The 26,219-nt window shown below is 53.6% G+C and overlaps 6 protein-coding genes across 7 annotated transcripts in view; 2 read left to right on the forward strand and 4 right to left on the reverse strand.

Annotated features, from left to right (window-relative positions):
• Window positions 1-2,126, reverse strand: part of MPZL3 (myelin protein zero like 3) — a 6,437-nt gene extending 4,311 nt beyond the window's left edge. Inside the window, exons 1-3 of the mRNA XM_015649969.3 lie at window positions 1,985-2,126; window positions 1,124-1,290; window positions 509-719 (exon numbers count right to left, since the gene is read on the reverse strand). Of these exons, the coding sequence (XP_015505455.1) occupies window positions 509-719; window positions 1,124-1,290; window positions 1,985-2,057 (451 nt within the window). The 5' untranslated portion in view covers window positions 2,058-2,126. The remainder of the gene's footprint in view (window positions 1-508; window positions 720-1,123; window positions 1,291-1,984) is intronic.
• Window positions 2,127-2,947: 821 nt separating this feature from the next.
• Window positions 2,948-8,720, reverse strand: MPZL2 (myelin protein zero like 2). Its single transcript, XM_015649970.3, has 6 exons — window positions 7,201-8,720; window positions 5,691-5,857; window positions 5,152-5,362; window positions 4,794-4,938; window positions 4,306-4,393; window positions 2,948-3,832 (listed from the first exon to the last, which is right to left on the reverse strand). Exons 1-5 carry the CDS (start codon window positions 7,253-7,255, stop codon window positions 4,333-4,335), a joined length of 639 nt encoding a protein of 212 aa, XP_015505456.1. The 5' UTR covers window positions 7,256-8,720; the 3' UTR covers window positions 2,948-3,832; window positions 4,306-4,332.
• A 632-nt stretch (window positions 8,721-9,352) lies between these two features.
• CD3E (CD3e molecule) lies at window positions 9,353-12,828 on the forward strand. Of its 2 annotated transcripts, XM_015649570.3 has the most exons (8): window positions 9,353-9,580; window positions 9,677-9,773; window positions 10,794-10,814; window positions 11,084-11,098; window positions 11,224-11,427; window positions 11,711-11,863; window positions 12,228-12,274; window positions 12,558-12,828. In XM_015649570.3, the coding sequence occupies exons 2-8, from the start codon at window positions 9,725-9,727 to the stop codon at window positions 12,612-12,614; spliced, it is 546 nt and encodes a 181-aa protein (XP_015505056.1). In that variant the 5' UTR covers window positions 9,353-9,580; window positions 9,677-9,724; the 3' UTR covers window positions 12,615-12,828. The 2 variants fall into 2 exon arrangements, with proteins under 2 accessions (XP_015505056.1, XP_015505057.1); XM_015649571.3 differs by having other exon boundaries at window positions 9,359-9,773.
• Window positions 12,829-13,867: 1,039 nt separating this feature from the next.
• On the reverse strand, window positions 13,868-15,636 carry LOC107214324 (T-cell surface glycoprotein CD3 gamma chain-like). Its single transcript, XM_015649602.3, has 5 exons — window positions 15,439-15,636; window positions 14,946-15,152; window positions 14,483-14,614; window positions 14,283-14,323; window positions 13,868-14,074 (listed from the first exon to the last, which is right to left on the reverse strand). The coding sequence occupies exons 1-5, from the start codon at window positions 15,509-15,511 to the stop codon at window positions 14,012-14,014; spliced, it is 516 nt and encodes a 171-aa protein (XP_015505088.1). The 5' UTR covers window positions 15,512-15,636; the 3' UTR covers window positions 13,868-14,011.
• Window positions 15,637-16,194: 558 nt separating this feature from the next.
• On the forward strand, window positions 16,195-24,594 carry ZW10 (zw10 kinetochore protein). Its single transcript, XM_015649974.3, has 16 exons — window positions 16,195-16,331; window positions 16,662-16,796; window positions 17,146-17,247; window positions 17,388-17,465; window positions 17,568-17,727; window positions 17,908-18,057; window positions 18,457-18,648; window positions 18,838-19,001; window positions 19,172-19,354; window positions 19,538-19,776; window positions 20,554-20,625; window positions 21,593-21,762; window positions 22,315-22,445; window positions 22,680-22,811; window positions 22,946-23,148; window positions 23,330-24,594. Exons 1-16 carry the CDS (start codon window positions 16,215-16,217, stop codon window positions 23,448-23,450), a joined length of 2,349 nt encoding a protein of 782 aa, XP_015505460.1. The 5' UTR covers window positions 16,195-16,214; the 3' UTR covers window positions 23,451-24,594.
• Window positions 24,595-24,811: 217 nt separating this feature from the next.
• TMPRSS5 (transmembrane serine protease 5) overlaps window positions 24,812-26,219 on the reverse strand; it is a 28,185-nt gene continuing 26,777 nt past the window's right edge. The window contains exons 7-10 of the mRNA XM_033519656.1: window positions 25,954-26,126; window positions 25,465-25,563; window positions 25,137-25,311; window positions 24,812-24,968 (exon numbers count right to left, since the gene is read on the reverse strand). Of these exons, the coding sequence (XP_033375547.1) occupies window positions 24,812-24,968; window positions 25,137-25,311; window positions 25,465-25,563; window positions 25,954-26,126 (604 nt within the window). The remainder of the gene's footprint in view (window positions 24,969-25,136; window positions 25,312-25,464; window positions 25,564-25,953; window positions 26,127-26,219) is intronic.

A 26,219-nucleotide genomic window follows, 5' to 3' on the forward strand; every position in this document is an offset into this window, starting at 1 on the left:
GTGGGGCTCCTGTCCCCACACCTGCAGGGCTCTGCTGTCCCCAAAGCCAGCCCAGGCAGGCTCAGATGGAGGGAGCTGCAGAGGAAGGCAGGGCACGACACAGTTCTATCAGCACGGCTGAGCTGGGAATTTGGGGCAGGGCTGGCACGCAGGGCAGATGAGGAAATTATTACTGACAATCAGCTCTTGTGATGTGGAGATTATTTTTAGGCCAGCGTTTCCTCAATGTTTAACTTGTTCTGCCGCAATTTGCGGAGGCTGAAACTTGTGAACAAAGAGACACTTTTGATTCCTGCTATCACCACAGCTCCCCCTGTCCCTTCCTGCCCCAAATCAATTCACGAGTTCTCAAAGCACTGAGCTCAGAGAGCAGGGCTGAGGTAACCTCTGCTGAAACTCCAGCGTGGGAAGTCCAGGGAGCCTTTCCCATGTGACTCTCAGAATTCCAGGATCCCACAAAGCAGCTCTGTCGCATGGGTGAGGCCAAATTCTGGGCAGGGAGCCTTACCCCTCTCTGTAACCAGCAGCAGCGTCTGGGGAATGTTGTGATAAACGTCTGGAGGGTTCTTCACGCTGCAGATGAAAGTGCCGTTGTCACTGAGCTCTGCGCTTTGGATGGCGATGGAAGCATCACCATTAGCAACATTCCCAACCCAGGAGATCCTGTCTTTGAACTTCCCCGCCGTTGTGGGGTGTGGGATGGACTGATAATGAAAAATCTGCAAGGAGAGAAAGGCAATAATTGTGGCAATAAAACACTCACCCAAGAAAGCAGTGAACTGGGTTTTGCGTTGCAAAAATAAATAATGACACATTAAGAAGTCAGGGTGAATATTTCCTATTTAAGGGAAACAAAGCTACCAGCTGAATCTTTAAAGTCATTCTGTGCACTGCACAATGCAGCACTTGTGACAAGCCCCCACAGTTATCTACTTTATCATTATTATGCTATTTTGTGTTTCCCTAGAATATCTTTTCACCCAGAGAACACCAAAGGAATTTTTCCAGGAGAAAGAAGGCAACAACGAGACTCCCAAACCGCAAAGCGAGGCAGCAGGCAAGCGAAGCAAACAGAAAATTCGGATTTTCAGCATGGCCAGGGGTCTGGCCCTGTTCCACCTACTGGCTCCATGTGGCCCCCAGTGAGGGGGCGGTAGGTCCAGTCCACCAGCAGGCTCTCCGTGATGGGGGAGCTGGATTTGAAGGAGCATTTCAGCAGCACTTGCTCTCCCACGAAAGCTTGGACTTTAGGACTGGCTTTAATTTCCAGGGAGAGAGCATTGCAGACACCTGATGGAACGGGCACAAAAGGCAGGGATTCATTTCTTGTTACCTGCGAGGTGCGGAATTGTCCCCAAAATACCGACACACGTGCAGGTCAGCCGGAATTCAAAGACTGAAGCACAGCAGTGAGTCCCTCCCCAGCACTGAAATTCGCAGGAAAGCAGAAAACTTCCCCGACGGATTTTCCGTGGGGCTGGAACCGGCTCCAAATCAGGCACCTGGGCAGTAGCAGCGCAGGATTTTAGATGTGGAGACAAAGAGCTGAGAAATGGGATCAGCTGGGGCTCTGAGGGGTTGCAAAACACCGGCTTTAGGTACTTCAGAGCAATTCTGCCCTGTGTTTGCGGCCTGAATTTCGCACGCACCGGGCCAAAAGTCTCCCGCAGCACCGAGCGCTCCCAGCTCTCGTTCCCAGCTCCTGCGGCCCCGTCCGTGCTCCGGCCGATCCCGCTCCCTCCGTCCCGCAGGACATTTGTCCGAGCCTCCCGCCGCTCCCGGACGGCTCTTCCCGAGCTTCCCACCTCCCCCAGAGCATGGAGCACCACGGGACCACCCTTCCCGAGCCTCCCGCTGCCCCGGGACCATCCAGGGCGGCGGGCGCCGCATCCCGAGCGCTCCCGGCCCGGTTCCCACACGGGACCCCGCGGGCGCCGCCACTCCCGTCCCGTCCGTCCCAGCCCGGCCCGGAGCCCCCCGTTACCGAGCAGCAGCAGAGCCCCCCGAGGGAGGAGGAGGAGGAGGAGGCGGCCGCGGGCCGCCCCTGGGAGCCGCATCCCGGCCGGGCTCAGCCCCGGAACATGGCGCTCACCTGGCGCAGGTGAGGGCGGGGCAGCCCCGAAATGGCCGCGGCGCCTGGCTGGGCACATCTGGGCACATCTGGGCACATCTGGGCACATCTGTGCGCCCGTGCTGGCTCCGGGACGAGCGGCTGTCCCCAAATTCCCGAGCGGCTCCCGTCACCGCCAGCCCACTCGCTGCACTTTTCCTTTTTTCTTTTATATATATATTTATTTTTTTTTTAATGGATGCTTCCGCAAAAGAAGGAATGTGTCAGGATTATACCGAGCCAGGATGTTCCTCTCTGTGAGATCTTTGTAGATTTTCAAGCTCAATCAGCAAAAAAGACCTAATCAGGAGGACAGACAGTAGCTGCATCCCTTAGCCAAGGACACCCTGACAAGTTTTAGGGATGTAATAAATCAAGGTGTTGATGTGTGTCTGTGTGTACATTGCTAGCTGGGAAAAACAGCCAAGGTTTGTATATCCTAGAGCTGAACTATCTCAGTTATAATACCAAAATTCACACCTCCAGGTAAGAAAGACCCTGGCCAGGTGTCGAGCCTGCCCCAGAGCAGGGGCAGAATTGGCTGGGGTGACATAACTTGTATGGGAATTAATAACCCAGAGAGGGGCTGCACTTGGAAAGCTACTAACCCTGAATTCTGTGTATAAATAATGGTGGTAAAAGTCCAGTGGGATGTGCTGGATTCGTGGGACACTGCCAAGCACCCAGGCTTGGGCTCTTCTGAAACCAATAACCAACATCTCCCTGAAGTATTTAATTACTGGTTTGTTGCACGCCAGGTAATGAATCCGATTTTGGGGATGAACAATCTGCTCATCTGAGGTGTTAGATCACAGCCCCCTGCCACACCAGCACAGCTCTCAGCAAGGTGCCTTTATTTACAACACAGGTGAGTGAAAATGAAAACAGCCAGCCAGGGAACAGCCAGGGAACAGCCAGGGAACATCCAGGGAACAGCCAGGAAACATCCAGGGAACAGTCAGGGAACAGACAGGGAATGTGGCTGGAACATTATAAAGCCATAAAAACACTCTACAAACAAACAGGCCAAGGCTTTGATTTGGGGATGGGTACATACTGTAACAGGATGGGTTTGGGGCTGGTTAGACACTGTTAGAGATCCATGGGTTCCAGTTTTGGGGAACATAGTGACAGTGGGAATGGGAATGGGGAGAGCTGCTGAACCCAGACAGAAAACTCTCCTCAACCCCCAAACCCTCCCAAAGCTGCAAGAGATGGATGTGCAAACCAGCCTGGCTGGTGAATGTTACCCCTAATAACGAACAGCACACCTTGCCCAGCTCTAACACTGTCCAGCTAATGTAGAAAAGGATTCCAAGGATGTTTGTTGTACCAGCTGAGACCTCACTGCTCAGCCTTCCTTCTCAGGGAGGATTCTCAGGGAATAAAACCAGGGCAACACAAAGGCACGTTGTGGTTTCTAAGGTGCAGGAGTGCATCTGCTCAAACACCTCCCAGCCCTCGGTTCACTCAGTCTTGGCACTTTCATCTTCCAGAGAAGCCGTGCTCACATTCCGCAGGTGAGAAGATGAAGGAAAGTTCTTTGTTCATGGGGCAAGATCCTCCTGCTCTGCTTCACTGGAGGGAATTTACAACTCAAGTAAAGTCACCCTCTTTCCGTGCAAGACTTTCAGGTTGAGCAGAGGCAGCGTGGGGCGTCTGTAATCCAGCTTTGTTCTAACACCCCAAATTACAAGCTTTCACCAACTGCTTTGGAAGCACCTGAGAAGAAAGATTGTAAGAAAAACAAACATCCATTACTCAGGGTTATTGTCAAAAACCAAAATAATAGAGGCAACTGCTGACCTCAGAAACTGTGGGTAAAATTTATGCTGACACGCTTAAGCAAAGACAGGGAATATGGAAACAGTGCCAGTCTTCCTGCTGCAATTTTAAAACAATAAAGGTTAAAGTAATCAAAAAGCAGATTCAAAACTGACAAAAGGGAAGTAATTCATCCCTCTTCATCTACAAAGCAGGAATGCCATGGAAAGCAGCAACAATGGCTTTCCTACAAATGCTCCTTAACACCAGGGTGGAGAAATCTCTTGTACATTTAAGAGGCTGTGATTGTTCGGGGATTGTTCAGATCTCTCTGAAGGATCCTCAGCAGCAAAGTGTGACTGTGGCCTCAGACTGTTCATGGCAGGGAAATACCCGAGGCAATCTGTCTTGGAGAAGGTTTGGATGGGTACCTGCATTGTGCACACCAGGGAAGGCCTTTAATCTTCCAGTGGAATGGGCTCCTTTTCCTCCCCCATCTTCAGGCTCTCCTTTTCTTTACTGTTATAAAAACGGGTGAAGAAAAAAGAGAAAAGAAGCCCAAATCAGTGTCACTCTGCGCAGCAGGATGTCCTGAGTCACACACAGCACACCCGAGGTGAGATGCTGAGTGTGCCACCCGCGTGGTGACCACAGCTCAGGGGACAGGGTGGCCACATGCCCACCACCACAGCAGCTGCGTCCTTCTCTGAGTGAGGAGCCACTGAGAAGGGCAAGAGCCAAACGAGGACTCCAGAGCTCGTCCATCCGGGGGCTCTGTTCTGCCTGCACACAGCCAATTACCGCTAATTGGCTTGGCAGTTTTGCATTGCAGATGCTCAGAGCAGGGTCCGAGCCGAGCCGTGGAGATAAAACTTGTCAAGCCCTCCCGGGAGCCTCGCCCTCCCTGCCCTGTCCTCACCGCTCTGTGTCTGCCACCTCCAGCCTCTTGTCTCGCGCTTTCCTGCGACGCTGCCGACAGATGATCGCAGCTGTCACCACGATGATCATCAGGACAGAGGCAGATCCGATGGCCACGGCCAGGAAATGGATTTCTGAGAAACTCACTGCACAGGGACAGACAGAGGAATGGAGCAGAGGGTCACACAGGAGGAAGGAGGCTGGGATCCTGTATCTGTGAATAAAACCTGTCCTAGGGCTCCTCTTTTTCCCTCATGCCTTCTACTTACAACCCCTTTTGTCCCATAATTTTCCCAGATGTGCAAGAGGGTCACTCTGGTTAAATACACACAGCTCTGGGGGGTTTCTTGGCCTCTCACCTTTCTGCACAACCCGGAGTCGCACCTCCCCGATGGTGCCATAGACATCTGGCCAGTTTGTCACCTGGCAGGTGAAGGTCCCGTTGTCACTGGGCTGCAGGTTCCAGATGATGATGGAAACATCGTTACGCTCGATGTTCCCATCCCAGGTGACTCGCTCTTTAAACCTTCCCGAGGGGGGCTTGTAGGGCTCCTTCAGGTAGTAAAATACCTATAAAAATCACAGAAACATCGAATGGCCTGGGCTGGAAGGCACTTGGAAGATTCCTGAAGTCTTGTCAGGTGCAGGATGCCGCCTAAGACAGGGTTTGGCTGCGGTGTCAGCAGATCCAGCTTCGGAAAGCCACAAACATTTTAACCCTGATCTAAACTAAACATGAGTGTGTTTTTTAGGCAGGGTTTATAAACAAAACGTGGATTAATCACTGCAAGTGACGAAGGTCCAAAGGGACTCGTGGGTTTTGGGTGTGTCTGTAGCCAGTCACTGCTGGGGCTGGGGCAGGGGGAGCCCTGAAAAGGAGCACGGGGATCTCACTCACCGGCTCATGAGCGCTCAGGTCCTCGGGCTGGAAGTTCCAGCTCACTGAGAGCTGCTGGCTCACGGGGCTGCTGCTGGAAAAAGTGCATTTCAGCCGCTGGTTGGTCCCGTTCACGGCCACCACCTCCTTGGCGGTGTGAACCTCCACGGCTGCCGCCAGCCACAGCGCTGCGGGGCAAACACAGGGGGAAAATCACTGTCTGCGCTGAGCTCATCACTGCTCTTATCAGCCCGAGCCTTATCTCTTATCCCGGGAGCCTTACTGAGCTGGCCAGGGATAACCTGAGTGTCCCAGGCACATTCCAGTGGGCTGCTACTGCAGATTTATACAGAAAAACCCTTTCAAACTGGACTGAAACCCACCCAGAAATTGCTATTTGCCATGCTGGAACTTCCCTTTAAACACCTTCTACTCAACCTCGTGTGCACCATGATGAAACTGCTCTCACTGATATATCCAGAGCCAGTTTTAGAGACTTTATAGCCCAGCTGGGCAGCTGCAGGTAAATTCAGTCAGGTTGAAGAATTGCAGAGGAAATCCTCAAGGTAAATGTAGATTTGTTTTTCCAAGAAACATCCCCAAAACCACCATGGCTTCTGCATTAAAAATAACTGAGCATTGCTCACTCGATGCTTTCCCCTGAAGGAAATGAGGATGAAAGTGAAAAATAAGAAAAATTAATGGTTTGCTGGTGAAGGAAATAGAAAATATCCATATCCTGTCACAGGAAGTTAACTCAGCCCAGTGTGATTCAAGAAAAAAAAAAAAAAGAAAACTTATCTAGGGTTGTAAAATATAACTTCATAATAAAGACGTATTTGTAAATAATTTATGACTAAATACTTCCTTCCACATAATTCATTATCTCAAAGGGAAAAATACTTGGAATGCCAAAACATGGAAGGTATTCACACGTGGAAAACCTCACCGGCAGGGATCACGTGGCTCAAACACGGATTCGGTGCCAAATCTTTTCATTTTAAACTCCATGAAAAGAACTAAGAGAGAAATAAGAGTAAAATACTTTTTTTTTTTTTTTCCAAGGCAGATTACATCCGTGTGCTGATGCATTTGGGAAAGGAGGATGTATTATTCTTAAAATCCAGGTGTTTTGATATAAACCACCGAAAATTCAAGTGGGTTTTTCGTGTCTGGAACCTTTGCCGTGTGAAGGATCTGAAGCCTTGGACAATCCCAGACTGTTTAGGAACAAAGGTAGCAAGGAAATAAAAAAAAAAAAAAAAAAAAAAAAAAGGTTGGGAGTAAAGTTCAGATTCCTGGCAGGAGAGAAAAAGGAAAGGTTGAAACCCGAGCAGAGGAGGAGATCAGAGGAGGAGATGGATGTTCTTCCGCTCCAATACACCAAAACCTGTTGGGGAAGAAACTCAAGCGCTTCGTGCCACTTCCAGCGAGCCCCGCACGGAAAGAACCGCAGCAAGCACGGGGGGAAATCCTCTGTCCTAGGGCCAGCTCAGGGGGCAGGAGAAGGAGAGGGGACAGGGTTCCTTACCTCGGAGCTGCGCCCCAAGGACGAGCGCAGCGCCCAGCCAGGTGCGGCCGCACATCGGGGACACCAGGCCGGGGCTGCGAGGACAAATCCGCCCCGGTTTCTCCGGGACCGGCTAAAGGATGAGTTTCTCAAAGTCTTCCCAGCACGACGGGAATGATTCCTTGCCCCCAGCTCTGCCGGCGAGGGAAGGGGAGAGCTCGCCCTGTGCTCCTTGCCAAGGTGCGCCCAGCCCCGCTCTCCTCTGCCGTAAATCAGCGAGATTCCCAAGGTAAGATTAATTTCTTCTCCCTCCCATATTCCCCTGTTCTTTTGTGTTGCAATCATTCCTCCTCCCAGCCGCCACCCGAAACCACTCCCCTCTTGTGGGAGGTAAAAGAACATTTGCCTGGAGGTGTTCATAGGTGGCTCGAAGGAATGAGGGCCATTCTCTCGACAAAAAAACCTGCAAACGATCCGAAAAAGAGCAGCCCAAAGCTGACGGGCGGTGGCCGCAGAGCGGGCCCTCATCCAGAGGATGGGAACGTCCCACCAAACACAGACATCTACCCCAAAATAATTTGAACGTTCCTCGGTTGCAGCCGAGGATTGGGAGCCTGGAGCTTGGGAAGTTTTTGGGAGAATCAAGCGGAAAATGGGTCCAGCCCGGCCGGCAGCGCTGGGGAAACACCACCGTGCTCCACAAGGGAAATTCCGTGGGACACAATACTCTGCAGGCGGCACGTGGAAGTTGGGAGAGTGTGAAACCCATCGGAGTCTGTGTGATGGCAAAATGAGGATGTTTGCATTCGAGGGCCATAAATCGCTGCCCGTGGCAGTGTTTGTGTTCGGTTCACGATCCCGTTCCAAGAAGTCACCCCAGGTTACCGGTCTCACTTGCGGCTGGCGCTGATTTCCTTCCCAGGGGTGCAAGGGGAGGGTGCCCGAGCCCCTGGGTGTTTGGGGGAGCTCTCTTCAGCCATTTGGCCATGGAAAAACAGCGCTGAGGCTGCCAGCTCCCTGGATTGTCCCCAGAACAGGATAGGGAATCCTGTATGTGCTGCCACATCCCTGCTAACAGCTCCGGGACACCAAGGATCTCCATTTTCCTGGGAGTGATTTGGGCCCGTGTTAGCCCTTCATCACTTCATCTCCCCAGATTTCCTCTCACTTACTATTCCAACATATTTTGTTCCCTTGCCACAATGAATATTTATCACTCTGGGGCTTTGTTAAGGTTGTGTTTAAAACTTATCAGCCAATTTGCTGTAACTTCCTAATTCTGTGTCTGCCCAGGGCTGGGAACAGCCCCTGTTCCCACCTTTGCCTGCAGACTTTTGCTAACCTTCATCTTCTTTCAAAACACGTGGACTCCCAGCTTTTAAGAGAAGGTCACGTCCCTGGCACACTCTCACCAGCGACCCAAACTCTGCGGCGTTCCACTTGGAAACACAAATAAGGAAAAGAAAGCCCTGACGGCCAAAGAGAGCACCCCAATAAAGGAAATGGGGCACAGCAACATTCCCTCTGTGTCCATGCCGAGGGCAGCAGAGCCTGGGGCGCGCCCGGTGCCACGGGGGTCAGTCCTGCCCCAAACCCGGCTGGGAGGGACCGGCCCCGGCGTGCGGCGCTGGCCGGGACAGGAGCCCCCTCTAGCGGGGCCAGGCCACTTCCAGGGGAGCGCCCGAACCTCCCAAAAATGCTGCTGGGATATCTCCGGAGAGCCCGTGGAGAGGGGCTGAGCGCCGGGAATGCGCAGGGAGCGATGGCCTCGGTTCTGTGCCCGTGCAGCGGCTCTGGGTGCTGAGCTCTGGGTGCTGCTCCTGTGTTCCCACCTGAAAGAGACCTGCAGGGAACATGGAGAGGGGCTCTTTGTCAGCAGCTCTGGAATAGAACAAGGGGGAATGGGTTCAGACTGACAGAGGGCAGGGATGGATGGGATATCGGGAAGGAATTGCTCCTGGGAGGGTGGGGAGCCCTGGCACAGGTGCCCAGAGCCTCTGTGGCTGCCCCTGGATTCCTGGCAGTGCCCAAGGCCAGGCTGGATGGGGTTTGGAGCAGCCTGGGACAGTGGAAGGTGCCCGTAGTAGGGATGGGATGCGTTTTGTAGTCCCTTCCCACCCAACCCATCCCTGATTCCACATGAAGTCGTTTGCTGCATTTGGAACCTCTCAAACTCTCACTTTGAGAAGCTGTTGGGAAGGTCCTGATGGCAAATCTGATTCCAGCTCGTTTCTCTCTCCTGCTGCTCCCAGGGCAGCTCCAGGAGCTGTCCCGAGCCCTGCAGAGCAGAGCAGCCTCCCCTGGCTGGTGGTGACGTCCCATGAAGACATTTTGAACCTCCGCACTTCCTGACCTGGGCTTATTTCGCGTGTCTGGGTCTGCCTTGGCTGCTCTGGAAAGAGTGAGTCCCCCAGCCCCGCTCGGGTCTGCAGCAATTCTGGGAAAAACAATCCAGAGCCTCTTTCTAGGAAAGCCACCGTGTTCTTTCCTGCCACAGCCACGCTGGTCTGATGTGGTGGAGAGGAGCAGCAGGAGGAACACGAGGATGAGGCTGGAGCAGTCCCTGCCCCTCCTGGGGCTGCTGCTGTGTGCAGGTGAGTCCCCAACCTCAGGCAGCTGGGTCGGAGCTCGGTGCAGAGCGAACCGTAAAGGTTCCACACTCTTAATTTTGGGTTTATCCTTTATCTGAGCACTTAAAGCGTTTTGCGATCCCGGGTAAATAACGTGAGGCTTGGCGGGCTCTCAGGGTGTGGTGGCAGCTCCCACCCGAGCTTTGGGATGCTGGTTCAGGATGAAGAGCAGAGCACCCATAAAGGCTCTAAAGGAGCCAGTAATGAGGAGAGAAAAACGTGCGAGGTAATCCACTCAGAGTTGGTACAATAAAACTACAACTGCTCTGCCAAGCTGCTGCAAATACCGATCATGGTGAAGGTAGAAAACGTGGTTTATCAGTGGCCAGTTCTTTTTTCAGATTTAAATTCATCTGCGTAAAATAAAAAAGCATCGGGTCACCTTCTCTCTAGCCAAGTCTGCTGTCTGTGGAATTCAAACCCGCAATCATTTACTTGTGTTACTTTTTGTAAGAAGACAAATGTCTTTAAAGGAAATCACAGATCTGATTCACAGCTCCTAAAAACTCTTTCTTTAATACTCCAGCTCCAGAGCTTTCCACGGAGCAAGCTGTTTCCTACAAGGCAGAAAATCCACACAGATAAACTGTTTTACAGCATTAAATCAACATCAGGGCCCCACTCTGCAGCGAGTTCTCTTGCAGAGGACAGAGGTTCCTAGCAGGGTTTTCCAGCAGTGCTTGCTCCATGACAATAAAACAAATTTCGGGTTTTACCTCTTGCAATAACAACCCTTTTTCCGAGCTGGGTCGGAAAATGATTCAGGTTTCCATTCTGCATTAAGCTGTGTTAAAAATGGCCTCCAAGTTCAGAACAACATCCTGTCTCACCACCAGAACATTTCTGATGCCTTCAGCACAAATGTGGGACTAGAAACATCTCTTTCAAGCAGCTGAGTTCAGACAGGATGTCTGGCAGTAGGAAAGGTGTGTGATATCTGAAGCTCAATTACTTAATAAATATTTCTTATTCATTTCTTTGCAGTTGGCACCACAGCTCAGCAGGGTAAGTGTATTTTTCCACCATCCTTAACTATTTATCATGTTAAAAATCTCAAATATGCCTCAAAAGTGAGGGCTAAGAGTCAAACAGAAAGATCTGAATTTTGTAAATATTTCAGGATAGAAATATTCACTGTTCATTTACTGGCAGTAATCTTATTGATTGGAGAAATTGGTCCCTAATTATCAACAGTGTTGGGCATTTCCAGCAAGACCAAGCAGTGAGGCAATGCTGAGATGATTTTTTAACACTCTTTATTTTCTGTTTTGCAGATGAAGAACTGGAGGGTAAGTGAATTTTACTGAATTCTGTAGTAATTACTGGGATGCAAAGACTGTAGATGACTGAAAAAACAGTAGAAATATTTGAGTTTTGCCTTTGGTTTCCTTTCTCATTGGTGTTTCTTCCCAAGAGGAGGAGTTCCTGGTGGAGATTTCTGGCACCACGGTGACAATCACGTGTCCCTTTGAGGACGAGGGCATCCGGTGGGACCTGTCTGGGAGAACAGAGGACACCACGGAGAGGAAGTTTGTTATAAAGGACCATGACAGCACTCCTGCCAACCTGAGCTGCTCCTTGGGTAATAAGAAGCGCCAGCTGTACCTGAATGCCAGAGGTGAGCGCGGAGCCCTGACCCCACACATGCCAATAGCAGAATTTGGGAGCTGACACTTGGTTTGCAGTGCTGGGGTGGGTGAATGTGGTGCTGCCGGGGCCATTCCCTCTGTGTGGGCAGTGAAAGGGTCCCAGAGCCGTTTTTTGGCAGAAGGAATCTCCCTTTTCCTCTCAGTTTGCCCTTTTCCCCTTCCCAGCTGCCTGTAGCCCTGTGCCAGTGCTCAGGTGAGCGGGACCTGGGCTCTCCCTGGCTCTGAGCATCTCCCCACCCTCATTCCCTGCAGTGTGTGCCAACTGTGAGGAGCTGGACGCCCTGACCGTGGCAGGGATCATCACTGCAGACCTCCTCACCACCCTGGGGGTGCTGATCCTGGTCTATTACTTCAGCAAAGGCAGGAAGGGACGAGCCAGCTCTGGTGGGGACAGTCGGCCACGAGGTGAGAGCCATTCCAGACATCCCTGCTCCCTGTGCCATCCTCGGGGCACCCAGTGAAACCCTCCTCCCCACGGGGTGACGGGGCATCCTCTGCTCCCCACGAGCTCCCAGTCAGTGCTCCTGCTTCCCCCGTGTGCCCTCCAGGCTGGAGATGTGCAGGGATGGGCGTGGATGCTGTGCCAAAGCCATTTCCCAGGCCCTCGTGCTGGAGCCAACCCTCCAGCTCCTGGCAGCAGCTGCCTCTTCAAGAGCTGGGAATAAATCCACTGGAGTTTCTCCATGGTGTGCCTGGCCCTGGGATCAGCCTGGAGGTCCCTCGTGGCAGGAATCCCCAAGGATTCACCCTCTCTGTGCCTCTGTTTCAGGCCAGAAGATGCAGCGTCCTCCCCCTGTCCCAAACCCGGATTATGAGGTGAGGATTGTCCCTGAGCTTTCCATCCCTGCTGGCTGGGGAGGGATAGCCAGGGCTGGGGCTGATAGCCACGTCATTTATCCTTGAAGAAACATCCAGTCAAGCTCCAAGATTTCCTGGCAGTGGGGGAAAAAGGGTGGTGAGGGTGCAGGCCCTGCTCCTGGTGCTGCCACAGGGATTTCTCTGGGAGAACTGCAGCTCCCTGTGCCCTGCCCCTGCTCTGTTGTGCTTTTCTCCACGTATTGTGAGGATTGCTGAACCGAGATCTCTGCTGTTCCCACAGCCCATCCGGAAAGGCCAGAGGGAGCTGTATGCAGGCCTGGGGCCCAGAGGCATCTGAAATTCCCAGGGATGACAGGCTGGAAGCCAGCAGCACTGGGGCCAAACGCTTCTGCCCAGCTTGTTCCCAGCTCTCTGCAGCTCTGCTGAAGCTCTGGCATTTTGGGATAAGCCAGGTGGCCACTGGACAGGGATGTGTTTGGGTTTGCCATCAGGGAACAGAAATGAGCACACTGGCAAGAGATTTCCTTCTCATTAAAGGACTGCAGGCTCACCCCATGGCTCCTGGTCTCCTTTTCCCCTCACACTTCTCCCTGCTCCTGTTCAATTTCTGCCCTGAGTGCCTCCACTTGTTTCTGGTGGTTCCCTGGGCTGTGAGCAGATCCTTCTCAGGGGGATTTGCCTCTGACCTCGTCCTGCTCTCCCCTTCACAGCCCGACCTCCATTTGCCAAAGCGGCAGAGGCAGGCAGTAAAACCCCCAAAGGGCCCAGCAGCAATGGCACAGGCAAAGCAGGGCCCGTGGGTTGTTTTGATGCCTGTTTCGGGTCGAGCCAGCCCCGTTTCTGCCCCTGAGCAGAGGAAGCAGCAGCGAGCAGGGCTGGGGGTGGTTGGGCTGCAGGAGGGGAGGTGAAGCCCAGCAGCTCCAGGATGCGGTTTAGAGGCACAGCTGGGCTCGTCTGCCACAACAGGCCCTGCACCTCGAGCAGGGAGATGGGGAGATACACACAGCACAGCACCAACCCCCAGCAGCTCCAAAACCACCCAGGGCCATGTTCTCACCTTCTGCAAGCCAGCGCTGCTGCAGAGACGCCTGCTCAGCCCACCAGCAGGCTCTGGGTGTACAGGGCCTAAATTCTGCTTCCAAAACCCCCTAAATTTTGCTACACCCCAGTGTTTCTACCACCATTTTTGGGTTACATCAATGTACAAGTCTGCCCCAGTGTTTGCCCCAGCCAGTGCCATCCCACATATTCCTTGTCTCAGCAGGATCAGCACCCCTGCAGTGGCAAAAGCTCTGCCCCTGTGCTTACCTGCACCAGGGGAATGTTTCTTTGTCCTTCCAATGCTGAGGTGATGCTGGCTGGCCCTGTCTGAGGTCTGTGTCCTGTTTTGGGGGCTCAGACCACATAAACTGTGTCTGCATGGGGCCTTGCCAGTGACCAAATCCCATCCCATGTGCACCTTCCCAGGGACCAAATCCCATCCCATGTGCAGGGACCAAATCCCATCCCATGTGCACCTTCCAAGACACCAGATCCCATCCCGTGGGTGCCTTCCCCAGGACCTGGACACAACAGATGGAGCAGGGAGGCTGTGGGGCAGGCTCATCTTTAATGGCAGGAATGTAGAAGTGCAAGGAATGAGCACAGGGCTTCAAGCAGCCCATTCTGGAGGGACCTCCAAGCAAAACCAGCTCGTTGAAGAAGGCAGTCTCAGAGGCTCAGAGTTTTCTCACTTCACTTGCGGGCACGGGTGGGAGCCAGCCGGCTGTACTGCTCATCCTCCCGCTCTCTGAGGGGCTGGGAGGAGGAAAAAAAGGGCAGATGAGCCAAAACTGTACCTGCCCAGCCCTGGGAGGGCAAGCTGGATCAGCCTTTGGCAAGATACTCTCCACACTGAGATGCTGAAGGTGTCCCCACACACACACAGGGGTGCTGAAGGTGTCCCCACACACACAGAGGGGTGCTGAGGGTGTCCCCATACACACAGGGGTGTCCCCACACTCACCTGGTAGAGCTCGTTGGCGATCAGGTTCTGTCTGTCAGAAGCTGAAGGAAGAAAGAAGCTCAAGGTCAGGGATCAGGGGTGCCATGGGGCAGTGTGGGGAACATTTACACACAAACCCAAGAGCTGGCTGCAGCCCCTGGGTGTCACACACAGCTCCCAGAGGTGCCAGGCCCAGCACTCAGGTCTCTCCCACCCCTCACCTCGTGATGTGTGTCCCCTGTCGTGGCCAGTGATGCAGTACACGGCCACTGCCAGGAACAGCGTGGCCACGACGTCTGCGATGACGATGCCCGAGATGGTGGGAGCGTCCACCTCGATGCAGTTCTGGCACACTGGAAGCCCAAAAGGACGTGGACATTGAGGGCAGGGACACACCCAGAGTGCTCAGCCAGCTCTGCCAGTCCAACAGAGAGAGCTGGCTTTGCTGTGTGACCCAGGGCACTGGCACAAGCTGCCACGTGTCCCCATGCCCGGTGCAGGGCCACAGAAGCAGGTCAGGGCACTAAATAAGGCTGCAGAACTGTCATGGTGACACCACACGCAGAGGAACCTGCAGCAAACCAGTGGAGACACTCCCAGATGAGGGGAAATGCCCTCAAGACTCGGCTTGGGTGAACACCCCGAGCAGTTCTGGCTCTGGGAAAGCAGATGTGCAACACTTACTGCGATAGTGCACCTGGAGGCTTTTCCTTTGGCCCCCTGTTTCACACACGTAGAGGCCTCTGGGGTCATCATAAACCCCGCTCAGGTCCAGCTGTGCTTCGTGCCCAACAATGCTCCCATCTTTCCACCAGGTGATGTTTTTGTTGCCTTGGCCTCTCACACATTCCAGGAACACCTTCCCGCTGAATTCCTTCACATATATCTGCCCTGTGGAAGAAGAGAGCAGAAAGCTTCACCCCTGAGTTACTGACAGCAGTGCAGAGCTCAGAGCTCCTTCATGGGGATGAAGCATCACATCAGGCTGTCCCAAAAAAACTGGGCAAAGCAGGCTCCCCCATCCTTTGTTGCACTGGTTCCTTTTTCCCCACTGACATCCCAACCCTTCCCTGCTGGAAAACCTCACCCAGCCTTGGGGCTCCATCCCAGCACCATCCCAGCACATCCAGGGACCAGGGCGAGCGTCCGGCCGCTGACCCCACACCTGCGGACTCACCTCGGACCCCCCAGCTGGCCACGGCCAGCCCGGCCAGCAGTGCCCAGGCACTCAGGACCTTTCCCCTGGTCATGGCACGGCGGTGCTGGCTCTGTCCCCGCTCGCAGGACGAGGGGAGAGCCGCTCACCACGCGGCACCGCCCGCCCGGGGCTGCGGCAGGCACCGGATGCCGGGGGCTGATCCTCCCTCCCCGGCAGCCGGGGATGGACGGGGGGCTCTGCGCCTGCCTGCTCACCCCAGCACAGCCCGACAGCCGTGGGAGGACAGGGAGGATGTGGCGGGCTGACGTTCGGGTCCTCCGGCAGCCAGGGACCCTCTGCAGACAGGGGCTTCCAGCAGCCACGGACCCGCAAGCGACAAAGACCGCCAGGTCCCTGCACAGCCACAGAACCCAGCAGCATCCGCAGCTGTCCCGGCACCCATGGAGCCCCCCGGCACCCATGGAGCCCCCCCGACATCCAGAGACCCCTGCAGCAGCTAGGGAACCCCCAGAATTTCCATGTCCCCCTGCAGTCACTTGTCCCCCATAGCCACAGCCCCGGCACCCACTGGTGTCCTCTGCAAGCCATAAACCTTCAGCACCCACTACTGCTGGGTCCCCGTGTCCCCAAATCCGCGGTCCCCGATCCCCCCCGGCATTCCCGTGTCCCCAAATCCGCGGACCCCGATCCCCCCCCGGTTCCGGCTGTCCCCCCGCAGCCTCGAACCCGGGTCCCCAGCTCTTGGTCCGCGCCGCGGTCCCGTGTCCCTCGCGGCCGCCGTAGGGCGCGCAGCGATGGCGGCGCGGGAGGGTTCGCTGGTGGCGGCCGTGCTGGCGCGCTCGGGCCGGCTCGACAAGGAGCATCTGGGAGTCCGCGTGGGGCGCCTCTCCCGCCGCGTCGAGGAGCTCAAGGCAAGGGACGGCAGCGGCGGAGGGACGGGGAACGGAGGGGGCGCGGGGAGAGACGCGGGGCCGGCGCTGCGGCTGAGCCGGTCAGGACTGGGTGCCCAGCCCTGGGTCAGCTCGAGTGTCCAGCCCTGCTTTGGACCGGGTGTGCAGCCCAGATCAGCTGGATCAGGGTGCCCAGCCTTGGTTCAGCCCCAGGAATCCAACCCAGGTCAGCCGGATCAGGATGCCCAGCCCTGGTTCTGCCCCAGGAGCAGAACCCTGCTCCATCCCGGCTGCCCCGGCCCTGTCCCTCTGTCCCCGGGGTGACGCTGTCCTGCTGCTCGCTGTCCTCAGGGAGAGGTGTGCACCATGATCAACAAGAAGTACAGCGAGTTCCTGCCCAGCATGCAGAGCGCAGAGGACCTGGTGGCACAGGTGGAGGGGCTGGCCAACAACATCGACATGCTCAAGGCGGGCATCGAGAACGAGGTGACTGCCAGGGGACATTCCGCTCCATTTCATCCCAAATCTGGAGAGATTCTGTGACTAAGATCCCTGGGTGCTGTCAGCCCTAAAGAATGCCTTGTGGTGGCACCAGGGTGTACATTAAGAGCTGCCATTAAGGGGTTGTCACTCATGTGGGTTGAAATGTGTGTCACACTGTCCTTCAGAGAGAGGGACCAGCCTTGGCTGTGGCAGAGGGTGTAACACAGGAATAAAAAGGGTGGAGTTTTTTTCTTCCTCACCAAATTATTCTGTGAACAGAAATAAATAATAAATGAAATTTAATAAGAGCTAACAAATGCTGTCAATGAACTGAAAAATGTTGTTCTTTTAGGTTCAGCGAGATCTAAACGTTGCTGTTGCTGAGTTCACAGAGCTGAAGCAGCAGCTGGAGAGGGACACGCTGGTCCTGAGCATCCTGAAAAAGCTGCAGGAGGTGAGGAGGGGGAGCAAAAGCATCCTGCTCCTCAGTGTGAGACCTTATTCTGGGCTTCTGTGTTGGATGAGTGCCTGTGGCTGACAGGTTTGGATGAGGGCAGAGCTGCAGTGACCCCTGTGTGTGCTTGGCCTTTGCAGATTGATTCCTCTATCAAGGAGTGCAGCTCTGCCCTGCTGGAGGAGCAGTACGTGGCAGCAGCTCAGCAGCTGGAGAAGGTACCAGTGAGCCCTTGGCAGTGGTGGTGGATGCACTGAGTGAGTTCCAGAGGAGGCTTTGGCTCAGGGCTTACCCGAGCTGTGTTTGCTCTCCCCCACCAGGCACGGAGCAGCCTCAGGAGCCTGGAGTCCCGCAGGGGCTTTGAGCTGAAGATCCTGAAGGCCCTGGGCACGGAGCTCACGGTGCAGACACAGAACTTGATCTACCATCTCAGGCAGGAGTGGCAGAAGCTCATTGTGTGGAAGCTTCCCCCTTCCAAAGGTGCTCACAGGGTTTTTTTTCACCCTTTCTGCCCTACTGAAGTGCCTGTTTTCACCTGCAGGGTGGGACATGCAGTAAAACTGTTGGGCTGAGGGGGTTGAGCGAGCTCCTGCTCTGGGGAGGGGTAGATCTTTGCCTCTCTGAGGCCCTGTGACAGCCCTGGGTGTGGTTTGTGTGCAGGAAGCAGCAGCCTGGAGGCCGTGGTGCTGTCGGAGCTGCACTTGCACACGGTGCTGCCTCAGGACGAGGACACTGCTGTCCCACCCGTGGCTGCCGTGCTGCAGGCCTTGGCTGTCCTGGGAGAGCTGCACTCCAGGCTCAAAGATTTTGGTAAGACAGACCCCAGAAACAGCCCCAGTAGCTCAGGGAGATAGTTCAGGCTTTTTTTTAACATGGATAGTGAGATCCACTTCACTCCAGCAGGACAATGGAAAACTTCTTCCTCTCCTGGCTGATGTTTCACAGTGTGGTGAATGCTGTAGCTCTTTTAATAGGAAAATATTTATCCCATTATCTACCTGGAATTATTTCTCCTTTCCTGACAATTCAGGGTTCATTTTGATCTATGACTGATGCTTGAAGAGTTTTACCTCATCAGTAATTCCCTGGTTGAGCTGATGAAGGGATTATTCCTTCCACTTCTTGCAGTCTCCAAATCCAGAATAGTCAGGGCTGGACCTCCCTGGAGCAATCTGCTATTGGAAAACCTCTGTTTTTCCCTTTCCTCAGGCCAGTTGTTGCTGCAGTACATCCTGAAGCCGCTGATCTCACACCCATCTCTGGAGCCAGTCCCAGAGGAGCAGCCAGATGTGTTCATCCTGAGGTTCAGGTCCCAGGAGCTTGTCTTGAACGAGTCCTCTCCTATGGAGGTGTTTGACAAGATCAAGCTGGTTTTTGAAGTTCTGCACAAACATCTGCTAAGTAGGTAGTTCCTCTCTTTGGGAATTAGTTGTGAGCAGTACATTGTTGATTTAATGAGTGTTCTCTGGAATATCTGATTGTTAGTCAGCATTATGTGCAAGGAAAATGGAGAGAAGGCTTTTGAACTGATGCAGGGTCTGGCCCAGGAAGCAGCTGTATTAAAATCCATTTTTCTTCTCTGGGATGCAGATGTGCCTCTGGAGCAGCCTGGGGAAGGCAGAAAGGAAGGCAGAGTCACCCTGGCAGAGCTGCTGGGGGAGCTCATCTGGGAGGAGCTCTCAGACTGCCTCATCCACAACTGCCTGGTGGACTCCATCCCAACCAACAGCAGCAAACTGGAGCAGTACAAAGAGGTGGGTCCCAAAACCCTCCTCAGGTTTGAGCACAGAGCCCAGTGGGATGGCACTCCTGTGGTTCTTGTCCTCCAAAACCTCGTTCATCCTTTGCTTTTGGCTTTCATACCCAATTTTACTTTGTTCCCTGACTTCAGGGGACTGTGCTAACAAACATCTGCTCTCCTCAGGTGATCGAATCCACAGAGGAATTTGAGAAAGCCCTGAAGAAGATGCAGTTTTTGAAGGAAGACACAACTGCCTTGCTGAAATACGCCTGCAATGTCGATTCCCACTTTGCCAACAAGAAGTGCCAGGATGTGATCATGGCAGCCAGGAACCTGATGACCTCAGAAATACACAACACTGTGAAGGTGACTGGGGATGCCTCACTCAGTTTTTCCATCTGGAAAACAGTCTCTAAATATTTTTTAATAGTGCTGCAGTATTGTGTTTAACTTGAGTCTTCAATCTCTGCCATTCATTGCTTTTTCATCTTGTCAGATTCTCCTTTCTGAGCTGTAAATTTTTTTACCCCCTCTCTTGTTTTCCCTTAGATCACACCTGATTCCAGCCTAGCCCTCCCAGAGCTCCCTGATCCTGGGTCAGGAGACCACCTAAAAATGCAGAGACCCTCCAGCCTCCTGCAGAGTGGGACAGTGAATCTGGGGAGTGAGAGCAGGCTGAGCCCCTTCACCCTGTGCCTGCCCACCTGCCGCATCAGCTCCTCGGTGCAGCAGCTCGTGGAGCTGGCCTATCACACCCTGCTGGAGGCCACAGCCAGCACAGATCTCTGGTAGGAATTATTTGGCATTATTAGTTATCATTATTTGTCAAATCAATATTGATTTATTTATTTATAACTTGTGTGTCAGCCTCTAGCAACACCAAACATCTGGTAATAGATTTAAAGAACTTTAAAGGATAGAAAAGGCCAAAAAATTAGACTCAGTTCTTAGTCTTGTTTTGGCTGGAGGATGTATCCCTGGGTTTGGGCAGGAGACTGACACTGCTGCAGGCTGGTCCTTCAGGTTCAGCAGCCCTTGGAGTTCAGGTTTTTAGAAAAGTCAGTTGTTTAGAAAAATCAAAGCCATCTCCTTTTCCCAAAACCAAGTGCTGGCCTCACTGTGAGCAGAGTTCTTGCTGACTTTGTGCCAGTGAAAGCCGAGAGCTCCAGCCCTGGAGCTGGCAGGGCTCTTGGGGAAAAACAAACAGAATCCACACAAACTTAACTTCAACAAGCACAGACCACAGCCCTGAAGCAGGAGAGTTGCCCAGGTAACAGCTGCCCTCAAGGGGCAGAGAGAGGGCTGAGTGTTCCTGCACACCTGGAGGGGCAGGGACAGTGTCCCCTTTGTTCTGGGCTTTCACGTGTCTCCCTTCCACACCGAACCTCAAGGTCACCACAGCCTTTGTGAGTTTTCCAGAGTGTTGACAGTGCTGTCACTGATCCTGACAATCCCCTCTTTGTGCCAGTGCTTCTGCTCATAAAACCTTGTTGTGGGGCAGGTTGAGGGTCAGCTGTGAACAGGACATTAATGCCAGGCTGACATGAGCCCTCCTTCCCTTGTAGCTGTGTGCAGCTCTTTGACTGTGTCAGGAACATCTTCCAGCTCTTCTACGAGGTGGTGCCCACGTACCACAGGTGAGTGTGTCCATACTGGCTGTTCTGAGGGGCAATACTGCTGTAACAGTCCCACCTGTCCACTACAAGTGGGGCTCCAGCAGCAAAAATCAACTGTTCAATCTCTCATTAAACCATACCTGTGCAAAGCAGGTGCTTGAGAGTTTCTGTGTTGTCAGTCTTCTCATCAAGGGTCTGGGTGAAGTTCTCACACAGCTCTGTTTCCAGCCGTGTAGCTTTGACCTCAGATCTGATGCACAGGTTTTTAATGATGTTTTTCCTGTGAAAAAAAAGAACAGCAATGAAGATGGAAAGTTCACAAGCCTGACAGAGAACTTCTCTCCCTTTTCCTCACTGTGACTTTGCTCTAATAAATTTACTCCTGTTTGAAAGTCCAGGGCTGGAAACAGTGTGGGATAATGTGGATGCTGAAAGAAAGCAGGGAGTGCAGAGCCTGTGTGAAACCAAGTCACAGACTGGCCTGAGAAAGTGTGGCCTGAGGAATTTTAAGGAGGAATCCAAGCAGTCCTTGGAGAAGGACAACCTTTGCAGGTGCTGTTTGGATCCCTGTTGTTTTCTTGCAAGAAACAGTCAAGGGGTGTAGTTTTTAATTGTCCAGTAGTGGTGATGTGTTGGTTTAATGACCAATGAGAGTTTTGCCTCTCAGACCTTCTCAGAACTGTCTGTAAAAGAAGATGTGGAATAATAAAACTTTTTCTCTTGTGACACTCAGATAGAGAGTCTGTATTTTACTGCTTCATGTTCCTAATATAGTGCAACAGGATAACACAGGGTTCAAATGGCATTTCAGACTCTTTTCCTGCCAGTTCCTGTGAGGATGTGAGAGGTCAAATGTTTTTACTCTGATGTCAGCCCGGCCTTGCTGCTGACAGACCATGCGTTTCTCTAGGATAGACACGACCACTTTTTTTACCAGAACCAGCTCTAAATAAACCCATTTCTTCCTTTTCCCTTCTTGCTGGGCCAGGGAGAACCTGCAGAAGCTGCCCCAGCTGGCTGCCATCCACCACAACAACTGCATGTACATCGCCCACCACCTGCTCACCCTGGGCCACCAGTTCCGCTTCCGCAGCACCAGCGTGCTCAGCAACGGGGCTGCCACCTTCGTGGACCTGGTGCCTGGCATAAGGAGGCTGGGTAACTCCCCACCTTCCCCTCTTGAAATGTGTTTGTGGATCATGTGGGAATTCACCCTGGCAGTTGCTGCTGAATGGTTTTGTGGAGGTTTGGCTGCTCACTCAGTGCCAGCAGTGGATTGGTGTTTTTTGGACAAGAGGCAAAAACATTTTCTGAATTAGGAAGTTTTGGCTCTTGGAAACCTGTATCTTCTTAGTCCCAAGAACAGTTCAGTATCCAGCAAGATGTAGCACTGTGTTTTGGGATCTGCTGCTCTGTCTTTTTCATCACTTATTCTACAGAAATAAATTCAGAGATAAGTTTGTGTGAGCTAGCAGGAGTCGTCCACAATTCATTCTCCTACCCTGCTTTTTTCCCAGCAGTGTTGTAGGCACGCAAGCTGCACAAGAGCTCACTGGTTAAACTGGCTCTGGGAGACTGTTTGGAGACTGGAAACTTGATTAAAAATAAAACATTGTAGCAAGTTCATTATTCAGCACTTAGAGTCATAAATAGGCAGAGCAGATTTCATAATTGCTTAATTGCTTCTTTCTGCTTGTTTTGCTCCTAAAGGGATAGAGTGTTTTCTGGCCCAGATGCGAGTGCAGAAGGGAGAAATCCTGGAGAGGCTCTCGAGTGCCAGGAATTTTTCCAACATGGATGACGAGGAGAATTACTGTGCAGCAAATAAAGCCATAAAGCAGGTAAGGAAGGCAGAGAAGGAACATCCCAGTGCCTGCAGGTATCCTGGGGAGGCTCCAGTGTGTCATCTCAGCCCTGACAGCTGTGGAACTGCTAAAACATCTATTTTCTGACGTGATGCTTTGGGTTTTTTTGTCCTGGGCTGTGTCTTTAGCAGGATTGCTCCATTGTTTCTGCCCACCTGACCCCCTGGTGCCTTTCCCAGTCTGGGGTCACACTCAGCTGTTGCCTTGCAGGTGCTGCACCAGCTGAGGAGGCTGGGCATGGTGTGGCAGGATGTGCTCCCTGTGAACGTGTACTGCAAGGCCATGGGGGCCTTACTGAACACAGCCCTGGCAGAGATTGTCACCAGGATTGCTGCCCTGGAGGTAACAGCCATGGGGGATGCTGGGGACAGCATTTGTCACCTCCAGAAACTCTTCTCATAATCTCAATTTTTCATTTGACTCTGCACTCTGAAAATAAACCTCACTTCTCTCTGTTGATGTTTTCCCCTTTCCAGGATATCTCTGCAGAGGATGCAGACAGGCTGTACTCACTCTGCAGGATCATGGTGGAGGAGGGACCCCAAGTTTTCACCCCTCTGCTTGAAGAAGACAAAAATAAGAAGTACCAAGAGGAAGTTCCAGTCTATGTGCAGAAGTGGATGACATTCAAGGAGCTGATGATCATCCTGCAGGCCAACCTCCAAGAAATTGTGGATCAGTAGGTGTTCTCCTCTCCAGCTGCTTCTCCAGACCTGTGCCAGGGAGCTGGAGCTCAGTGGAAAGGCAGGAGCTGCTAACAGGGGTCAGGATCAGCTCCTGGCACAGGTCCTTGGAGGCTGGTTTGGGGTGCCATTTCTGGGCAGCTTGGTGAGATAAAGCTCTCCCTGTCTCCCATGCAGGTGGGCAGATGGCAAGGGGCCTCTGGCAGAGGAGTTTTCAGCAGCTGAGGTGAAGAGTCTGATCCGAGCCTTGTTCCAGAACACAGAGAGGAGAGCAGCAGCCCTGGCCAAGATCAAGTGACTCCAGTTTACACCTGCCTCTTGTGGCACAGCAAGAGCAAACTGACACTTGCAAACTTCTTTTTTTTTATTTCACCTTTCTTGTACTGGTCTGAAAAACTTTGGGACTGGGGAGGTGCTTCCTGGAGCTTGGCTGGGGGAAAGGAGCATTTCCTGGCTCGGTGTTTGTGTAACCTCATCTCAGGCTGGGCGTTTGCAGTGCTCAGCTGGGACTCTTCTATGCAGTTCTACATCAGGGGACCTGCAGCCCCTCTGAGACCTCTTCTGTCCCTCAAACCATACGTGGAGCCCACAGACTTGGAGAGCTTTTGATACCCCTCCAAGAAGTGCCAAACTTTCCCACCTCAGCTTCCCCTGAGGAGCAGACCTCAAGGGAGAGACACTTTAGAGAGGGATGTGGAAGGAGCTCCTGTGCTGAATGAACCATTGATCAGGTCACAGGATTTCTCACAAGTAGGAAAATTCTCTTATTTTTCATAGAAAATATCTTCAAACTGATTTAGAACCTTCCAATGTCACTTTCCCAACTGTAGGAGCCAGTTCAGCTCCTTCCTTTAGGTTTTTCTTGGGTGTGACCTGTGTAACTCTGGTGTCTTTCTGCTGTTCTGTTTTCTGTCCTTCAGGAATGATGAGAGAAATGTAAACCAAAATAAAAAGGGAATGAAAGGTGCACTCACAGCATTAAGTCACAAAAGGCTATGTTTGACACTTGGGTTATTGTACATTTATTTTAACTGAAAACCTCAGTGAGAGCAATCACTGAACTTAGCCCAGAGACCAAGGTGCTGCACACGTGGAGCAAAGTCCTTCCTACCCTGTAGTGCTTAGAAGAGTTTCAGTTACAGAGTTTAATGTTTTATTCTGTTGTCTCCTTGTCATTGGCACTTCTGTCCCACTCCTGTTCCCATTTCCAGGCATTTCTGCAGGGGCTGAGGCTTTCATGTCACTGCAGTCTTTGCAGAACCCCTCTGTTTTTGTTTTTTCCCCTCTGAGTGTTCCCAGAACACTGACATCTCATGGGATCCCCTGCCCCTTAAACACAGTCATCCAAAAAACACCTATTTTGGAAAACACTTCTCCCCTGTTGATTGTTCACAGAATTGTAATTTGCTATTTTCTTTAATAAACTATTTATACTGAGCACATCTGGGAGTCTGTTTGGGTTACAGAGAGATGGGAGGAGCCGGTCCTGGGCTGTTGTTCACTTGTGGGAAGGGCAGTGTTGCTGTGTGGAGTCTGTCCTTGCCTCATTTCTAGTGGAGCTAATGAAATCAATAAAAAAGGAAACGAAAAAAGCCATCAGTACCAGAAGAGAGGTTGTCCTAAGGGGGTCCTGGGATTTGTCTGTGCACAGAGCTGGGCTTACCTGGGTGACCTGGTGGATCCAGGGCAGCAGCTGAGCCACGTTGGTGTAGACCCCGGGGTGGTTTGGCTCAGCACAGCCCCGGCCCCAGCTGACAATTCCCACCAGGCGCCACATGGCTCCATCCCAGCACACCAGCGGGCCCCCGCTGTCCCCCTGCGGGGCAGATCCGGGAATCACAGCCTGCTCCGGCTCCTCCAGTGCCACCCCCTGCCCCGTGCCACCCCCCGAGCCCCGTCCAGGCTGGCGCTGAGCTCTCCGGGGAGCGTGTGAAGCTCAGGGCAGCCCGTGTCCCCCGGGGTGTGCCGGGGTGGCTGCAGGCACCCCCAGGTGTCCCCCCCTGCTCCCAGCCCTACCTGGCAGGCGTCCACACGGCCCTGCAGGTGTCCTGCACAGAGCATCCTGGCCGTCAGCTCACCCCTGTACCCGCAGGAGCTGTTGCACCTCCGGGTGCCGATCAGGGGCACCAGAGCCTCCTTCAGCGTCCCGGCCACCTGTGCTGGGGACAGGGACAGAGACAGGGACAGCGGGGGAAGGTGACTGCATTAAGGGATGTATCCAGGCCCTCCGGAGCAGGGCTGGGATGAAGGCAAGGCGAGCATTTGGAATGGACAGCCCGGGCAGGGCAGGGGGAGGCTCGGGGGCAGCTCACCTTGGCCAGGGGTGGTGTAGCCCCAGCCCGACACCCAGCACTGCGTGCCCTGCAGCAGGTCCTGCGGGGACGGCGGCAGGCACACGGCTCGGATGGCACCTGCGGGGACAGGGACAGCTCCGAGGGGACAGCTCCGGCAGGGAGCTCAGCCCGGCTCGGTGATGGGCCCGGGAGCTGTGGGACTGCGGCTCCCGGGAGCTCTGGGCACGCTGTACCCGCCGTGCCAGCCGAGCAGGGGGCTCGGGGACAGGCTGGACGGGGTTTGGAGGTGTCCCTGCCACGCTGGGGTGGAACTGGGGGAGCTTTAAGGTCCCTTCCAACCCAAACCGTGCTGGGATTCTGGTTCTGCCACAGCTGCCCCGGAGCGGCTCAGAAGAGGCTGGGGTTGGGCAGATTTTCCCTGTGGGATAGGACAGAAAACTCCACGGGAGGACACGGCAGCACCGGGACAGCACCGGGACAGCACCGGGACAGCACCGGGACTCTGACCTGAGAAATTGAGGGGCACTTGGAGCCTCATCAGGGCGATGTCGTAGTCGAGGCTGCTCTCGTTGTAGAGCGGGTGCGGAATGATGTCCCGGACCGGCACCCCCGCCTCGGGCTTCAGCGAGCCCTGGGTGACAATGCCCGCAAAAACCTGCCAGGCTGGGGCTGGGAGCTGCCTGCAAGCGAGCGGGACCGGACTGCTGGGGGCACGGCAACCAGCACCGAGTGTGGGCTAGCAGCGGGCACAGGGAGCCGGGATGGGCACAGGG

Source organism: Parus major, chromosome 24 (assembly GCF_001522545.3).
Source record: "Parus major isolate Abel chromosome 24, Parus_major1.1, whole genome shotgun sequence".
NCBI classification, from domain to species: Eukaryota; Metazoa; Chordata; class Aves; order Passeriformes; family Paridae; genus Parus; species Parus major.

Coding starts and splice junctions, on each gene's coding strand:
- LOC107214324 (XM_015649602.3), bottom strand. CDS start 15,511: ATGACCAGGGGAAAGGTCCTGAGTGCCTGGGCACTGCTGGCCGGGCTG. Junction 15,153..15,438: donor GGCCAGCTGGGGGGTCCGAG/GTGAGTCCGCAG, acceptor CTTCTTCCACAG/GGCAGATATATGTGAAGGAA. Junction 14,615..14,945: donor CCTCCAGGTGCACTATCGCA/GTAAGTGTTGCA, acceptor TTGGGCTTCCAG/TGTGCCAGAACTGCATCGAG.
- ZW10 (XM_015649974.3), top strand. CDS start 16,215: ATGGCGGCGCGGGAGGGTTCGCTGGTGGCGGCCGTGCTGGCGCGCTCG. Junction 19,777..20,553: donor ACAGCCAGCACAGATCTCTG/GTAGGAATTATT, acceptor CTTCCCTTGTAG/CTGTGTGCAGCTCTTTGACT. Junction 20,626..21,592: donor GTGGTGCCCACGTACCACAG/GTGAGTGTGTCC, acceptor TTGCTGGGCCAG/GGAGAACCTGCAGAAGCTGC.
- MPZL2 (XM_015649970.3), bottom strand. CDS start 7,255: ATGTGCGGCCGCACCTGGCTGGGCGCTGCGCTCGTCCTTGGGGCGCAG. Junction 5,363..5,690: donor ACCTGAGCGCTCATGAGCCG/GTGAGTGAGATC, acceptor TGATTTTTATAG/GTATTTTACTACCTGAAGGA. Junction 4,394..4,793: donor GAGGTGGCAGACACAGAGCG/GTGAGGACAGGG, acceptor TTTTTATAACAG/TAAAGAAAAGGAGAGCCTGA.
- CD3E (XM_015649570.3), top strand. CDS start 9,725: ATGAGGCTGGAGCAGTCCCTGCCCCTCCTGGGGCTGCTGCTGTGTGCA. Junction 11,864..12,227: donor TGGGGACAGTCGGCCACGAG/GTGAGAGCCATT, acceptor CCTCTGTTTCAG/GCCAGAAGATGCAGCGTCCT. Junction 12,275..12,557: donor TCCCAAACCCGGATTATGAG/GTGAGGATTGTC, acceptor CTGTTCCCACAG/CCCATCCGGAAAGGCCAGAG.